At 43.5% G+C, this 18,368-nt stretch overlaps 1 protein-coding gene across 3 annotated transcripts in view; it reads right to left on the bottom strand.

Moving 5' to 3' along the window:
* Positions 1 to 1,102: 1,102 nt before the first annotated feature.
* LOC141760564 (ADAMTS-like protein 1) overlaps positions 1,103 to 18,368 on the bottom strand; it is a 106,378-nt gene continuing 89,112 nt past the window's right edge. For 2 of the 3 annotated variants that reach the window (XM_074623460.1, XM_074623462.1), the window contains 12 exons: positions 16,339 to 16,673; positions 14,052 to 14,181; positions 10,739 to 10,949; positions 10,467 to 10,646; positions 9,694 to 9,847; positions 8,537 to 9,536; positions 8,305 to 8,432; positions 5,403 to 5,481; positions 5,053 to 5,257; positions 4,605 to 4,714; positions 4,224 to 4,444; positions 1,103 to 2,904 (listed from right to left, as the gene is read on the bottom strand). In XM_074623460.1, coding sequence (XP_074479561.1) covers positions 2,795 to 2,904; positions 4,224 to 4,444; positions 4,605 to 4,714; positions 5,053 to 5,257; positions 5,403 to 5,481; positions 8,305 to 8,432; positions 8,537 to 9,536; positions 9,694 to 9,847; positions 10,467 to 10,646; positions 10,739 to 10,949; positions 14,052 to 14,181; positions 16,339 to 16,673 — 2,863 coding nt within the window. In that variant the 3' untranslated portion in view covers positions 1,103 to 2,794. The remainder of the gene's footprint in view (positions 2,905 to 4,223; positions 4,445 to 4,604; positions 4,715 to 5,052; positions 5,258 to 5,402; positions 5,482 to 8,304; positions 8,433 to 8,536; positions 9,537 to 9,693; positions 9,848 to 10,466; positions 10,647 to 10,738; positions 10,950 to 14,051; positions 14,182 to 16,338; positions 16,674 to 18,368) is intronic. The other variant, XM_074623461.1, reaches the window with a different exon arrangement.

Raw genomic sequence — 18,368 nt, 5'->3', positions numbered from 1 at the left:
AATGCACAGGGAGTGCATTTTCCCCAAATTCTGCCTCTCCAGAGGCCTGTACTACGAAGCAGGATTTAGCGAGGTAACTTCAGGGTTCTACAAAGGTGGATCACTTCTTACCGGGGTAGATCGCCATGGTAATTTATGCTGAGCAGCTAACCTGCTCCAGAGCAGGTTATGTTCCAGATAAGAGATCAACTCGTATAAATCCACCGCCTATTGACCAATCAAAGCTTGATGAGCGGATCGTATGGTAATATTACACACATATGAAGAAGTTTAAGTCATAATTCAGGCTGAAAACAACACAGTTTAAACTGACAAATGCAGGAAGGACAGCTGGCTGTGTGCTGTGGGTTTTTACCGCTTTGAATTATATTTTCATTCTTATTTTTGAACTTCCTCTTGAGTCCGTTTCACACCGCCAGAGAGGGCGGATGCAGCTGAAAGAAGGTTCAAAGAGTCATACACTTGGCATGATTAATACTGGGCATGATTAGGTGTAATCCAGTCATCCAATATACATTTAAAAGCTATTTATATCTAGACGAGTATATCTTACTTTTGAGTGTTCCGTTAAATTATTAACTCTGTTAATTTACGCATTCACACATCTGGAGTTTTTTCTTTTGCCAGCTGTTCTTCTTTTAGACTGGATTATGTGTTTAATTTCTTCGTATTTGTCTAATATAGTTTACTCTTTGTAAAATGTGACACTCAGCCTGTCTGTCTGCAAATCTGTGGACTTGTCCATGTCTGTGATTGGTCATAAACTGCAACATCATGTGAACGCGCTCGTAGCCAGACTGAGAAACCCTGGGTTGATTTACCGAGTTGATAACCACCTTCGTAGGACCGTTTAGCGGGATCTCGGTTGTTAGGGTTAGTGAAGCCAGATAACCAGAAGATACCCTGAGTATGTTGAACTCGCTTCATAGTACAGACCTCAGGACGGTTGGGACACCTTGTATAATAATACAAATAAAATAATAATAAATAACTAAATAAAATCATTTAAACTGACCATTTTAATACGTTGACAAATTTGAGCCCATTGACTAGACAATGCGGTCAGATTTTCATAAAAAGAGAGAAATCCACAACAAACAGATTATAAAAGGAATGTATTTAGTTTTATTTAATGATAAACCAGGCATGAGCAGAAAGCAACACATCAGTTCACCAGCAGAGGGTCCCCATTGCATGCACATCAAATACCCCCCCAAAAAACTGTAGGGAAATGAATACTTAAAACCCACCCCTGTAATTATTTACAAAACTATGCACAAGAACACGCACGGAAATAAATAGTTAAAAGGACAAAAACAAATATCTACATAACTTAAGAGCATAAGTAAAATGTTAATCGTGTTTTCCTTTCACAAAGCCAAATAATCACACCTAGAAAGGCCAAGTTATCTGTGAAGGTATGTGTTGCACTTGATGATGAAGCATTGTGGAACTGTCAAAAGTGCAAACCCTGCCTATCTGGCAGAAGTACGGTACATTAATCATGATCTTTAAAAAAGTTCCCTACTGTTTCAACCAATATCCAAATGCAACACATATTTACATGTGTTAAATGGAACTGTTGTTTTCCTTAAATTTCACACTAAAGCAAAAACATATCATTTGTTGGAGAGGATGAACAGCTATCTTCACCTCACATTTAAACGTCACAAAGTGGTTAAAGGGACATTTTAACAAATATCTTTCCATGAAATACCAATATCGCAAAAAACACAATATATAAACAATGTAACTTTACAAACTAAAAAAAAAAACTCCACAAGCCATGTTCTTAACAAAGACTTGGATGAGTTGAGTGCAAAATAAGTGTCTTTTTTTTTTCCAAAAATTGACTTGCTTCAGTCATACACCTCCATAGTGCAACCCACGCAAGATAAATCTTTATCATGTCCTACTTTTTATTCTACCAAAAATGCAGTAACAATGCCTGCAATTCTAATTCTTTCCCTCTTCAAATGACTTGACCAATCGCTACGGTCAACACTTACCCAAAATGATAGCACAGATCTATTTCCCATGTGGCTGATACCAAATGTACTGTATATCATTTATCAAATATGAGGCCTTAAGCCATGTTAGCCTTTTCCCATTTATATGCAGCATTATGCTGTTCAAACGAGTTTACCCATGCCTCTAGAATAAAAGCTCATTTAGCATCAAAACTATTTATCAACACTGTTTTGGAGCAATAAAGGCAAACACACAACTATCCAGTGGTTATCAAAAGCTTAGGGGTCTACCCAGAATCCCTGGGTACGAAGTCAATCAATGATAAAAATACATATTTGTGGTGGTGCAGCACCGTCGTTCCATTCTTTAAGGGGAAACCCTGAAACTACACCAGAGGTTGTTCTTTATGAGTTCCCCTTTACGGAGCCATGCAGTCACCACAAGGTCTATTACTCACAACGGAAATGTATCTTTTTGCGTAATTTAGGAAAGCTTCATGAACGTCAGATTTAAAAAGAAAAAAAGAAAGAAAGAAGTAAAACTGAAGCCTTCATTAACAGACACGTCACTCCTCTCAAAACGATCAAATTCAAACCCACACATGATATCTTTGAGGAAAGCAGATCACAACCACTCTACAGTAGGTATGACCGTCCAAACATTCCTCCACACGCAGGAATCCCCACCTAAGGCCGGTCATTGAAGACAGTCGTGGGGTGTGAGGATGGGACGTAGAGGTTTCAAGTCTCTGTCGGCTGTCTGAGCATCTTCCCCGACCTGTCCAGGTCAAACATGGAACCTCGTCTCGCGTCCCCCCCCCGCCTCAGGTGTTTCGGCAGGAATGACAGCAGCGGTTCTTAAACTGGGGCAGCGGACAAAGCTCCAGCTGTCGAACCTTCTCGCAGTACCTCGTGCTGTCTCGACACTCTCCTGCTGGAGCACACAGACGTTATAGTTTACTACAAATGCCACAACAAGACATCAACAAGTCCTCCCAGAAATAATATCTCCAGTATAAACTACTTTTATAGGGAATGTTTGTGGATAACTTGGATAAAGGTAACTATTTGAGTACCACAAGCAAAATTCCTTTCCCTTGTTTTCTATTAGGGTGCCAGCAGAAATTTCAGAAACCGATGCTTCCAAACCTCAGCATATGAAACTATGTGCATTATGGACTGGGCCCATTAAGGGAATGTAATATGATGGAGCTTTTGCACAAATTATCCAGGCAATAATATTTATAATTTTATAATATCATTTTAGCTCCAATCTAAGTAGTTTATTTAGGGCAAGACCTCAGAAATAGGCCATTAATGTGATCATACACCTGATTCAACTGTTATCAGGCCATTAAATGTGCGTTACCGCTCAATATGAGCATCATAGATGTGGGTCAATAGGGGCCTACTACGTTGTAAAAGTAAAAGCAAAACTTAAAAACAATACACGGGGGGGCTGAAGCCGATTCCAGCTGACTTTGGGCGAAGGCGGGGTACACCCTGGACAGGTCGCCAGACTACCACAGGGCTGACACATAGAGACAGACAACCAATCACACTCACATTCACACCTACGGGACATTTAAAGTCAACAATGAACCTAAACTGCATGTCTCTGGACTGTGGGAGGAAACCGGAGAACCCGGAGAAAACCCACGCTAACACGGGGAGAACATGCGAACGGGGAAAAGGTTGTGTTTTGGCTTAAAATAACTATGTTTCATAAGTGAAATTTGACACTTGTGAACACAAAGACAACTACTGTTGTTCTCCTGGGTGAAAGCTCTGTGGCCCCGACCTCTAACCCATGTGCAGTTTCACACTGTCTGTACCACAGCGCCTCACTTCTGCTTTTACTCCTGATATAATTACTACGGTCGATCGAGATCACTGTTGTCTTTTTTTATTCCTTTTTTCGGTGAGCAACCATGTGAATAGATGATACAACCTACTAGTGGGTGTAGTAGGCCCCTACTGAGCCACATGAGCCTTATAACCACTGATAACGCCCCATTTAATGACTTGATAACAGTCTAATCGGCTGGATCATGACATTAGCTGGGACTGACAGCACTGTGCTGTACATTTTCAGTATTTTCAGAGGAAATTTAACCATCAACATATGGAGTTATACCATATTCAATATGCTATACAACATATAAGAAATTCAGGATCATTTTAAAATCAAGATGTTATCATAATTAAGTAACCGCTTGTCTCCATTTTGCCATCAGCGCTACTTTTCCTCACCTCTGCCACAGGACAAAATGTTACATCGCTGCCAGCTGGGAGGGCGAGGCTTCCACATGCAGTGATGTTCGCGCGTGGCCTTTCCGCTTCGCCGGTGCGCGCAGGTCACCTGGCGCGACTGGAAACCGTGGCGTCCACAGGTGGCGGTGCACTGCGTCCACGGCCCGAAGCGCCACTGAAGGGCACAGGCCTCTGAGGAGCAATTCTTCAGAGAGCTGGGCCTACAAACATAGATAAAGAAAAGGGTCTAGTTGTGGGAAATACACTGGTGGGTGGCCTTTTTCACTGGAAAATAAGGTATCACTTATTATTATTTATTGTACATCAACATCATATATCAACTGTTATGCAGTACATTCATTTTATGATATCCATAATTACCTTTGGAGTCCACTGCACATCCTGTAGGGGACTTTGGTGGCGTTTGTGTCTTGGCAGTAAACGTGGCGTTGCTGTGTGGCCAAACTGGGACCCACACATTGACCATGACACTAACAGAGGAGATTCATTTCATTCTTTTTTGCAAATATGATGGGAAATTCCCAAATAAACAAAGATAGAAAAAGAGTTACCACTGAAAAAGGTTGGTTCCCTATTACAACTAATATGTGGAAGGATTAACAGGGTGCTTCCCCTTTAAATAATTTGGAAAACAAATAAACACAAAACATGCCAGTTACTCTGCTGTTGAGAAACTTCCTCAAATTAACTTTTCTGAGAACTGGCACACAGTTTCTGAGGTAAATTGTGTTTTGCACGTATAAACAGCCTTGACACAGTCCATGCAGACGTGTTGAGGTGTGATTGTGGTCATTATAAATAGACTCACTGCTCCCCAGGTGGTAGTGGCCCATCTGGTACAGGGCAGCAGGTTGCATAGCCTGGTGTCAGAGGGTCTCCTCCCTGTGCCAAGGCAGCGCTGGCTCTCCATCTCTCTTGATCTGCCCTCAGGACCCTTCATGCAGTGGACACTCCTGGTCTGGGACCCACCTCCGCAATTGGCTGAGCATGGGGACCAAGGATCCACTCGCCACCTAATCCAAACCACCGAGGGAAAGTGGACAATAACTTAAAGTGTGTATGTTTATCATAAAGTATTTTTTTGGGCACAAAAGTACTCAAATATTCAAGCAAGTAAAGGAGACAGTGGGAACTGGTCTTGTAGTAGTAGCAAGGTACCTGAGGGGGCAGGCTTGTCCATGGCACAGCTCTGCTGACTGGCTGCTGTTAATCCTCTCTGAGTTTCTTCCTCTGCCAGCTGAAAATACAATAAAACACACTATGTTTTTGTGGTCTTGGATACTGCAAAAATCTGTACTGTACATTTCTGATTTCAGTGTCCTCAATGAGGAGGTTTACAAACCTCAACTCAACATGTACACACCATATATTGTTTGGAGCTGAAGACGCTTTTGTATTGCCTGGTAGACACCAATAGTCTGATGTGTAGTCAGTTATAGGGGAGTTAAAGGTGCACTAGGTAACAACCCATTACCAGGAGGGTCATGATACTCGGGCGTGTATCATAAGAAGTGGCCTGCTCTTGTTATCTCCGTCAGGTGTAAGACTGTGGGGAGATTATGGGCTCATCGTGAGTGAGTGTGTGTGTCTGTCTGTCCACGGCTGATCTTTCATACTACTGGACCCATCAGCCGAATATTTGTTGTAGTGATTCACACTTTTTGAAAAACACATTTTATTGACTGTTTATACCGTCATTGACTGCCGTCTCCTCCCTCTTCTTAACCAGCCGGTAGCAGCCGCAAGTGATCAACAACTGCTTCAGTAGCAAAAGGCATTTCCGGCGATCGGCTAGCCTAAAAACAAGCCTTACCTACTCTGTTTTTGCTGACATCCATAGGAGAGTTTGGTCTCATTTTTAACTGTAGCATCTGCAGATAAATTCCATAACCAATATGTTATGATCCACCAAAGTTAGTCCCGATACGAGATAAACAGATCCCTGTTTTTTGTTATCTTCGCTGCCATGTTGGCTATAAAGAAGCCGGGAGGAACAATTGAGTAAGATTGAACTCTTCTTTGTTTGGGAGGGGAGAGGGAGATCTGGACTCTACTCTGTGCACTTTTCTAGTTCAGAAATGAGAGTGCACTTTCCAAAAACCTGGGAAAGAATTATATTTTCAATTTCCTTGTAAAGGCATTAACAGTTCTTGGGATTGCATTGTTAAGATTCCTGAAGTGCATCCATTAGACACAACCTTAAACTGGGTTTGAATTAAAAATATTTTTTAAAAAATCCAGTTTGGACATTTTTCAGCACGTTTAATCCCCTTTATCCTCCATTTAGATTAGGGGAATTGGGTGCACCCACTAAATCTTCTTTGAAACACTGCCTGGAATCTCTAATTGTTGTCGTATGGGGAGGAAAAGTGGCGGAGCATCAGGAAACCCGGCAGTGGCGGTGCTTTGATGAGAAAATGCAGCGAGGTCGCGACTGATCATGCTCCGAGGAGAGGAATGACAGCGCCGCTCGGAGATGACCCGAGCTGTGGCACGATCCGGACATTCCCCATCACTGACTCAGCCAGACGAGCCACCAGGGTGTGTAGAAGCTTACTGTATATCTGTTATGCCTGTGTGTGTGTTTCCAGTTGAAAAGAACATTTCCCAGAATCTCTAAGCCTCCACCACAAAAGAACAACACATATTACTGTAAACTGGACTACATTAAAGTGTATTAGGACAAACTCAACCTGACATTAGGTTAATACCGACTCTATTGTTGAACAGCTCTAACTTTTTACTCTACGGATATGAGAGCGGTATCTAATTTCTCTTCCACTGTTTTATAGTGATTATGTCTGTCCGGGTCAAATTGATCACTATAAGTGGATGATTATTATAATTGAATCTTTGTTGCTGTGCATCATTTCCCACGCAGATTATCATCTACGGGCCAACTTTGCTATTTACTGGCTCGCTTCTTCTGCCTTTTCCCTCACCAAGGGTGAGACATTGCCGTCTTTGGCCGGCTCTGCAGCACGAGCGTGCATGCAGATGAACGGCGCCCCTTTGCCGGGGCTCCTCGCTCGCTCACTCGGTAGCGGCATGGAGGGACACGGCATGTGTGCCGCAGAGCCGGTTGAGGATTGGAAAAAGTTTCACTTGGGGGGCATTACATGACCAGGCATAATCAATCCACTTTCCCCCATAATCATTTGTTTTTCATTCAGAGAAGACTCTCCTTTTCCCGTTATGATATCAATGTGCACGGCATCAGCCTCAGGTTTCCAGTCGGAGAGCAGACGGCCCGCGAGGCAAAGTATCACGGGAGTAAAGTAAAAAACTAAAACTAAAATTAAATTAACGTTAGTCTAACATAGTTTTAAAATGTTTTTCCGTATGTTTTCATGTATGAAAAGACCCAAAATGAACACTGTAAGCGGACTACTTGATCACTATAAGCGAAATTATTCAAACAGCATTTGTATAGAAATGATTCTGTCCCAAGCTGTTGATTATTGTAACCGTGATCACTATAAAGGGTTTCCACTGTAGCTTGACTACAACCTAAAGATGCTAAATGCAAGATGCTAAATGCAAGATTGCCTCTGCACGGCTGAGCCTGCGGCTTGTAGCTAACGGTGCTAACAGTGAAAACTATGGCAACAGTGCTGACAGAGCTAACAATGTTAACCTGGGGGGGATGTGGTGGGGGAACTGGAGGGCTTCCGTGACGGTGCTGTCGGTTAGGAGGGTGTTATCAGCTGTAACCGCCATATGAGTGCAATACAGAGTGGCGGCCGTGAGCTAGCCAGTGGGGCACGTTCACATGCAGTATCATGCACTAAAAGGCACGCACAGCTAGCCCGGTTATGTCAACAAAGCATGGAGAAACACAGATTACAACACACGCAGAAGGAGACTTCATTCTCTGCTCAGGTAGACATTACTCCTCTATTCTCTGTTAACGATGCTATATTAATGCAGGTCTGAATGTTTGGACAATCATTATTCACATAGAGTGACTTATTCCAGAGGTTAAACTAACCATTATCTAGCAAGAATTACAGTTGATTCAAAAACGCTTGGAGCAAGATTCTGTCTTTGTGGATCTTACCTGTAATCTGCAGCCAAGACGAAAGAGATGTAGTTCCAAGGCGGTTCCTGGCAGTGCAGGTGTACAGACCCTCATCCGCCCTGCTTGGAGGCTGGATCCTCAGTGAGCCGGTGGACAACAGGCCTACTCTGCCAACACAAAGACAACGCAACCACTCAATCAACTACTTCTATTCAACAAAATCTGCAGTTGTTTTTTTTATACCTTTCACACATTAAAGGGTAGTTCATACCTGCTGTTGTAGAGCAACTCTTTTCCATTCTTTGTCCACGTCAGGGTTGGTTCAGGGTTTCCCAGTGTCTCACACCTCAGCTCCAAACTAGCAATGGGTTTCTGCAGCAAAACCGGCACGCCCACGTGAACTATCATTTCAGACGACGGCGCCACTCCGACCTTCCTGGGCCGTTGGATTATCACCGGGCTTCTTGGCCTGGACGCGTGGGCTTTGATGTTCGGCTTATAAAGGAGGGGCCCTTGCGTGGAGGATTCCGCATTTTCCGTGGGATGAAGAGTAGACTCATTGGTTTCACCTTGTGTCATGGTGAGCTCACTGAGCAACTGTGCGATGAGTTGTTCCCCCCACGGTCCTCCGAGGCCTTCGGAGAGGCCGTGCATGATCTCATCTAGCCTGTGGGTATCGGCGGTGAGTACGAGCAGGCTTGAAAGTTCTGAGCTCGCCCTCTCGTCCTCCAGGGTCGACCTGTTCTTTTCACTGGAGTGTGTCTTATCAGCGGTGTCTTTCTCATCTTGGAGAGAGCCTTTGAGCTCAAGCAAATGCTCAACAATGCTGTCATAGTGGTTGAGGGAGATGGGCAGCTCCTGAAATCTTTCCCCCGTTGAGGCCACGTCTGGCTTTTGTTGTCCGCCTGCGAGGATCCATGACTCGGGAACAGAGAGCTTCTGCTTGCTGCCAATAATCTGTAGGACAAAATGTTCTTGTGTCCGACCTGCGACGCATGTGTATATCCCGGCGTCAGATGTGCGAAGCTGCTGAATCTTCACGTATCCTGGTGCTGTTATGGAGAGGTGCGGGAGGCCGACCAAGGGCTTTCCTTCCTTCAACCATCGGACGTGGCCCTTGCGGAAGTGGCGGGTCGGGCAGCGAAGGACCATAGTTGTCCAGGGGAGCAGGTAGGCATATCCTCCCACTACCAACTGTAACTTTTTGCCCTTCCTCCACTGGATATACACCTTCTTCTGGGCCAGTATGGTGGGATCAGGCTTGACAGAGTCTGTTATGAAATTAACAGAACAGGTGAATGGCATAATTATTGCCTGTGCTATCTGTACTTCTCTTCATTTGTAATTTTCAAGTTGACACAACTGAGATGAGGAATTTTTTTCTTGCTTACTAACAAAACAAAGCAGTACAAATAGAGCTGAACATACTCTGACAGAGCCTGAGGGAGCACGGCCGGATTTTGGTGGGCCGGGCCATCAGGGAACAGTTCGCAGGGTCTACGGTCCAATGTCCCCTATCTTCCCTTTGTTTTCTGCAGACTGCCTGTAGTCTCTGAATCCCATTTCCACAAGTCACTGAACACTGGACAAATAGATTATATTGTAAGATATGAAAATGAGCCCTTTATACTGTATACATGGCATTACATTTTGATTGTGACCACTTTAAAAGGCGGGTCCATCTGCTTTCTTTTCTGTTTTGTTCAAATGGAAATGCCCGCTCGTTGGCAAAAAGCAGTGATGTAGGTTACCAAAGTAAGCTAATCAATAAGGTTATGAATAATGTGAACGCTAGCACTAGCTGAGTCAAAGTTAGCTGTGCTAAGTTTGGAAGTAACTGAAAGGGTTATTTCAGATTAGTTCAAGTAGGGTGGTATGCATACACCTGTGTTCTGCAAGGTAAAATACTGTAAATAATATAATAAATAGTATTTTTTTTATGTATATGTACTCTATGTGTAGCAGCGTTGTCATGCAGAAAACTACATCAGGTCACATGGGAAAAAGTTTTTAGACAGGCTTGGGAAAATAGCATTTTGATGCTAAAACATACATACTTTGACCCAAATTTTAACGTTCAGCTTTGAATACATAAGGAACACCACTGGGAAGCTACAGAATGATATAAAAACTTTCAAAAAAACACAAAATAATGGACCCGTCCTTTAAAAAGGTAGGTTGGTGCCTTGAGGAAAGCCTACCTGGGACCAGTCAGTTGTGACCCATTGAGGAGGGCACTCCTGCTTGGCACAGATCTGCTGGTTTGCAGGGCTCTTGGACGGGCAAAAGGTGTCAGGCAGCTCCAGGATACTGCCATCTGCCAACCGCTGTTTGCACAGGACCTGCCTCCTTTGGAATCCACCACCACAGCTCTGGGAGCACTACAAAAACACAGAGGTGCCAGGGGTTGCATTAGCAATATGTGCTGGGCAAGGCATTTATTGCGCTGAACTTCCTAAGTGAAAGCCTTTACCTGTCCCCAGTCCCGTGTGTCCCACATAGGAGGGCAGTCAAAGCGGTTGCAGGCTTGGACAGGGCTGGGCTTTGGGCTCTGACAGTCTTCATCCCTCAAAACCTCAGTGCGGTTGCTGTCCCTAGACGGCCGGTGGGTGCATGCCACAGTGCGGGTCATCAGACCAACCCCACAGGTAGCAGAGCATGAACTCCATTCCGCCGTTTCCCACCTGTGAATACAATGTTTGTCATTAAATGACTGTATGTCATAGTCAACGAAGCTGAACACCAGGCTACTTCTAGTTTGAATTTCACCTGTATTTGAATGTTAACTACACACGGGTTGGTTTTGAATTTAAAGAGGACCCATTATGCTCATTGTTAGGTGCATACTTATATTTTGGGTTTCTACTAGAACATGTTTACATGCTTTAATGTTCAAAATACGCTTTACTTTTCTCATACCGGCTGTGCTGCAGCACCTCTTTTCACCTTACACCTTTTGCAGACCTTTTACATGCACAAAAAACTATATAACACACTAAAGCATCATAATTATTATAATTTTGTGCTGGTTTTTCAACTCTTAACCTTTGCCGTTCCTGATTAATCACCATACTTTGTCTTTTGTGTACGTGTATATGTAGCCCCATTATCCAACCTATAAAAGGAGTGCAGTCAGGAGGAGTTCAGTCAGAGTGCTTGATGTTTTTACTTGATCCCGTGAGAGGACACTCTTGCAGTCTTATGAATGTGTAAATTCATGAAAGTGAAATTCATGAAAGTGAATACGTGCAAAAACGGAAAAAAAGAGTGATTCATGGGGCCAGATCCTGGCGAATAAACGTTAAATCTCCCACTGAATTTACTGATATTTGAGAAATCCCTATGGCATAACTTCTTCACTCGCATTTTCCAAATCTCCGTGCACCAATATTTTACCGAGTGATGAATCTAGCATCAAAGTTTTCTGAGCGCTTTTATCCCGATCTTGAAAATGATGTGTCATGTGTCTAACTCGTCGCTACGCCTTTAAAAAGGCATCTAAATGTTTGGCTTTGACCAAGATGGCAGCGATTTTACTTCTTCCTTGACAGATTAGGTGATATTTCAAAACTTTTCATATTTACTCAAGGGTCCAGGGACTGAGGAGAATTGGGAATGAAGCTTGTTTCTGGACCGGTACTATACTCAAAGCCAAATCCTATGGCTGTTTCCCTTCAGAGGGAACAGTATCCAAAGAGTGTAGCTTAATACGGGAGGGTGAGGAGGCCTCAGGGAGGGAGCGAAGGGCCAAAGGAAACAAGTCCAATACAGCGTTTGTTGTGCCTAAAAACAAGACTCAAGGCCTGGAAAAACAGGCGAGGGCAGGCTGCAAGCCTCTGAGTTCTCTGACAAGAGTGTGAGTGGTGGAACACCGACACCGCGCACGGTGTTAACTTTAAACGTGTGGCCTACCGCAAAATCCACTCACCGTTTAGCCACGGCTCAGTTCTATTAAACATCATGCCATTATGCTGCTTAACCATTCAGGTATTTCATTTTGATGAATTTGGTGTGCTTGTTGTTGGATGATAGTTGGATAAACTAAAGAGCTGCAAAACTTGGACTAAAACTTTAGTTTAGTACATTCTTAAAGGGATAGTTCAGGTGTTTTGAAGTGGGATTGTATGAGGTACTCATCCATAGTCAGTGTATTACCTACAGTAGATGACGGTCGGCACACACCCAGTTTGGAGAAGCAGACAGGAGTTACTGCACGGAAAAGAATGTACTGCTGTGGATGGGGATGATGATCACACATCATACAGTGACAGATTTGCCACATTATCAGAGGGTTTAACAATGTGGTTTTGGAAAGCCCAATCTGGGGTCATTAAAATCAAAAGGATTTTTCCACATGGGAGCATGAATATAGTCACCAAACCTCATGGCAAAACGTATTTTAGCCACCTAAAAGAAAGGCTCAACTAAAAGAAATCAATATTACTTTGAGTATACACTATATTTAGAATATTTTCACCAGTTGACCTTACCTTGAGACAGCTACACAGTCTATGTTTCCGACAGGGAACCTAAGCTGTTATCTATGCTCTCACCAAGGCAGCAAGACTCCATTGAAAACAACAGTAAGTTTACCTTGCAGAACACGGGAGTTGCTAGTCTACCGCTGCCTCGATCGGTTAGTTTGTTTGGACTATTGTGTGACTTCACCAACTCCCGTGTTCTGCAAGGTAAAATTACTGTTTTTTTTCAATGGAGTCTGGTGGCTTTGGCAAGAGCCTAGATGAATACAACAGCTCCAATTACCCGTTGGAAAGAGCTGACTGTCGGCAAGGTAAAGAGGTGAAAATATTCTAAATATAGCGTACACTTAAACTGATATTGATTTTTTTTAGGTGAGCCTTTCTTTTAGGTGGCTAAAATGTGTTTTGAGGTTTGGTGACTATATTCATGCTCCCAAGAGGAAAAATCCTTTTGATTTTAATGACCCCAGATTGGGCTTTCCAAAACCACATTGTTAAACCCTCTGATAATGTGGCAAATATGTCACTTTATGATGTGTGATCACTGAAGGTCATTCTCCTCGTAGTATGAAAAAGCCAAGTGGAAGCTTTTTGTTGCAGTCGAGAAAAGGGAATGCCAACTACAGCAGCAGAGGCATCCTACATTTCTGTGCTAACACAAGAAAAGTACAGTTTCACATGTCAGCCTTAGCAGATATCGCCACCACTGACACCTGGTCCCTGTTTATAGTCTGATTCTGAACCGGTTCCACAAGTCGTCCCCCTGGCTTCATTTCCTGCTCTCACTGATACAACCATCCATCTCTGTCATTCTGCTTCAGTATCACTTGGACCCAAGTGGCCTAAATAGTGATTTAATTGGCCCGAGTGGTTTAAACTGAGAGGATAATGTAGTGGATTAGAAGGATTTGAATCTCTTTTGTACACATCCAGTGATTAGTAGAGATTAATTGATTCAACTAGTGTGATGTGTGTTTTTTGATAGTCGGAAAGTTAAGCAGTTCCAGGTGTAGAACCCGTTGATGCATCAGGGCTCTGGGAAATGGTACATTAATGTCCCAGCTCTCTTTAGTGCATATTTTCACTGGGTTACAGACTTGGCAAACTAATAAATAGCAGAGCCAGATTTCAGTCCTGTTTTTAATTAATATGTTCGTCTTGAATGCAGCCAAACCCCTTTTTTCCATTTCCTCCTCAGTTTTACAACATCCATCAATCAAGTCTATTTTAATGTTCGTGCACAAACCATTTCAAACAATGTCTAAATGATAATGACGTACGGTACGTTTGATGTTTTTGGCTTACCTGGGCGGGCAGGGCTGAGTTTTGCAGTCCTGCAGGAGTTGTGGGGGCCGACGGGAGCTCACACACAGGCTCTGGTCTGCTGCCTCTCTGGTCTGCTTGTTCAGGCAGATGACCACGGCCTCCTGCACACCTGGGATTAGACAGCACCGAGCGATCACAAGGGATGTCCAAAGAACAATGAGCTGTGCAGGGTTCAATCATAAGTGCTTTCAACTTTTTAAAGGGGACATATCATGAAAAACTCACTTTTTCAGTGCTTGTGCACATACATTTGAGTATCTGGAGTACCTACCAACCGACCCACAAACTGTGAAATAAGACAACCCAGTCAGTTTTTTGTGGGCTACATAGATAAGAAAACATGTGATTCAACAAGCCAATCAGATCTGGTTCCCCTTCCTATGTCACATGCAGGCTCATTAGAATATGCCGCCCACAGCTTGAGAACTACCTTTGCAAAGGTGCACCACATCAGAGCAGACTGTTTCGGGTGGGGTTCTTAAAGAGACAGGTGTTAAAATTGAACGTTTCAGACAGAGGGTGAATACAGGTACATTCAGACAGACAGTATGAGAAAAATAAGGTGTTTTTTGTACATTAAAGCAATGTAAACATGCCCAAGTAGAAACCCCAATTACAAGTATGAACCTGAAAATGAGCATGATATGTCCCCTTTAAATGTTAATATACTCTCTGTAACCATATCTTCTTAGAAAGAATGCCAAAAATGCAAACACATATTGTTCTTGTTAAGCATCTCTTACATATTATTATCCCCCTCACATACGTGTGGAGGATAGAATATTACAAGCAGACAGCACGGTGAAGCAACCCAGATATTAGGCCCCTCAATGAAAGCAAGCAGTGTTTGTACCTAATGGGGCACAATGAACATCAAAACAGTGCGGCCGCCTGCTTAAGTTCTGGCCTGAACTGCGGATAAACTTTAAGGGTGTGATGTCAGGTCACGTTAAAAGCAATGTAACATGAATCTCAGAGTCTGCTTCGAATGTTGGGGACAATAACAGCGAAGCAGGCACTTCAAACGCCACAGTGGTGTGATGGTCCACAGGAGCGCAGCCCTCAGGGGTGTGTATGTGACATATGATACCGCTCTGTAATCATCCCCGAATGGGAGTTTGTTGGGTTTGGGTGAGCGCACACACACACACACAGAGGTTGACGAAAAGCCTACGCCCATGTGCAGAAATTAAGTCACTCGCGCAGACATTAACACGCAGGCACAGGCATAGAGGCCTGGATGTGGAGGTGGGGAGATTAAAGTGGGCCTCGACGAGTGTTGGCAGGATGTTTAGGAAAGCTGTCTCTGTCTGGCGCGGCGTTCGCTGCCGCTGTGAGAGTCGGTGACGTATGACCTTTAGGGTTAAACCATCCATTATCATCTAATATCATATAACTTACTTCTACTTCAAAGCCCATACTGGCATGGCTTTAGTCATCCATTGACATAAGGTCACTGGTTCCTGCTATGAACAAATTCAGTGACACTGGTGGAGAGATGCTTTCCTTCAGGATTTACAGTGTATTCAAACTACTGTAAGCAATATAATGTATTTGCTCTATTTATACAATAAAGTTAGTTAACAATGTCACTGGTTGCATCAGGAATTTTGAATCTGCTCTCTTCTTTTTAGCCACTCTAGCAGCATGGCTCTGGGGATGGAAATGTCGGTCTGTCAAATTCCTGTCCTTTCTAGTTCTATTTCTTTACTCTCTCATATTAAAGAAGACCTATTGTGTTTATTTTCAGGTGCATACTTGTATTTTGGGTGTCTACCAGAACATGTTTACATGCTTTAATATTCAAAAAACGCTTTACTTTTCTCAAACCGGCTGTGCCGCAGCACCTCTTTTCACCGTCTGTCTGAAACACTATGTTTGAGCTCCTGCCCCGCCCTCCCAAAAAGCCAAATCTGCTCGGATTTGTCGGCTGGCCAACTCAGTTGTGATTTGTCAACCAAACCGAACTCGTCAGACTCCGCTCCAGCTCCGCTCTAACTAGCTTTGTTTGAGGGCGTGCCAAACTAGCCGCTAGGCAGGTATTATGCAAATGTGTTACTTGGTGACATCACCATGTTACGGAAGAAAAGGCGGGACTTCAGTGTTTCAGTGGGTGAGAGTAACTCCCTTGGGCGTGGACTTTGTGCTTTGTAACTTTGCAGACCTTTTACATGCACAAAAAAACTATATAACACACTGAAGGAAAGGGAAAAAAAGCACAAAAGCATAACAGCTCTTCTTTAAAGAGGTCAATTATGATCCATACCTCCCCCACAACTCTCCGAGCACTCCGTAAACCCCTCATACTCCCAGTCGTGCAGTTCTTCTCTTTCGGGTGTCTCCCCCTCCTCCTCCTCCTCCTCCTCCTCCTCCTCTTCTTCCTGCCCCTCCTTTTCGCTTTCTTTTCCTTGGCCCGAAACACCAGAGCAGGGTGTACGGTAGCAGGGTTGACTCGTAGCAGGTTTCACCCCCTCGCACTCATCATCGGGCAAATCAGCAACGGTTTGGGAGAAGGACAGCAAGACCTGGCACTTGACGGTGCGTCGCTGGGTCCCGGCGCCGCATGTCCTGCTGCAGGCCTGCCAGGGACCAGGGATGAAGCTGGAGAGGAGAGGCAGCAGGTTTGAGAAAACGGGATGATTAATTGCACAAATGCACACAATATGCTGTTCATTTAGTCAGCATACGTCACATACTTATGCAAACAGGCTTGGAAAGGCAGTTCCATTTTTGATTTGTTAAAAGACTGTTTCCACACCAGTCAGTGCTGACTTGAAAGTAGTTAGATAGAAAGTTTTTTTTGTGTGCATCCCCCCCTGTATAGCCTACAGATCTGAGTCATTTACTGAGTATTTATGAAATCCAGTCCTGCTGTGGTGAATTGAACAGCTGTGAAGCATTAGGAACTTGGATAAACGGCTTTCATGCGCATCCTTCCTCATCCTAAAGAACGGATCAGAGAAGGAAATACTTGTAGATCATTGGCGTTCATTCATGAATGCCTGAAGGCCTGTCAAGGTTGGGTGAGAGTTAGAGCCCAGAAATTGAACTGTCACCCCCTCCATAGCTTTGGAGTGTAAAAAGAAGTAATAAAAACTGGAAAGTGTGAGCCAGAGAGATGGTTGAATCCCTCTTGATCTTCAGGTTGGCCAACATTAAAAGGGTAGCTCTTTGAAGGATCAAGGAGGAGAAATCTACTTGATGCTCTGTTTTCCGGAATGTCCATAATGATTCAATGATGTTCAGATCCGATTTTGGAGATCATAGATGCTGTTTCAGGTCGCCCTTGTGTCCATTAAGTGCTCATAGTCTCATTTTGCAATATACAGATATAATGACCCAACAGCATTTGTACCACATGGTGCACCTCCTTAGCACAACGGTCTGTGTTTGATAGTCCTTACTCCAGTGTTCTCATTACAAACAGCTATGCACCTGATCATGACTACAAAGTGGTTGGAGGCAGCCCAGATGTTTACAGCATTCAGCAGCTGTGCTCCTCAGGGCTGGAATCAGCAGTGGCTGTATTTGCATCGGAGCACAGAGACAATCATGACGCGATGACTCTGTTGCAGACAGGAGGTTGCTCAGCTTATAAACGGTGCTTGTTTAGGTTTAGTTTTGCACTGAATGAACTTTAACAACAGAGTACGAACAAGCAGCATAATAAATTACTACTGACATGCAGACAGACAGAACAGCTCAGAATGTCACTGTGTTATGAATGGTGACGCAATTGCTTAGTTTAGAAAAAAACCCTGAATGAACTACATTGTCAGTAACCTCCGGGTCTGAGAAGTGAAGCCAATGCTGAAGTGCTTTAAACTTGCATTCTTTCTAACAGCCAGCAGGGGGCGACTCCTCTGGTTGCAAAAAGAAGTCTTATTGTTTAGAAGTCTATGAGAAAATGAGCCTACTTCTCACTTGAGTTATTACCTCAGTAAACATTGTACACATGAGTTTATGGTCTCAATCGCTAGTTTCAAGTCTTCTTCAATACAGCATGATGTTCATTTAGTAAATTATGGTCCCATTTAGAGTCAAGTAGACAATATAGCAGCTCGTTTGGTTGTACTTAGCTCCACCCTGTCGTGTCACTTCTGGTTGCAAAAACCAAGATGGCGACAGCCAAAATGTCGAACTCGAGGCTTCAATACGGCAGTCCACAAACCAATGGGTGACGTCATGGCGACTACGACCACTTCCTATATACAGTCTATGGTAACTACAAATCCTTTGAAGTGAAATGAATGAAACCATTTGAATTGGCAAAGTAATTTCCACCACTACATCAAG

This window comes from Sebastes fasciatus, chromosome 22 (genome assembly GCF_043250625.1).
Source record: "Sebastes fasciatus isolate fSebFas1 chromosome 22, fSebFas1.pri, whole genome shotgun sequence".
Taxonomy (NCBI): domain Eukaryota; kingdom Metazoa; phylum Chordata; class Actinopteri; order Perciformes; family Sebastidae; genus Sebastes; species Sebastes fasciatus.
Note: the sequence above shows the minus strand (reverse complement) of the source record. Positions and strands in the feature narration are given on the sequence as shown.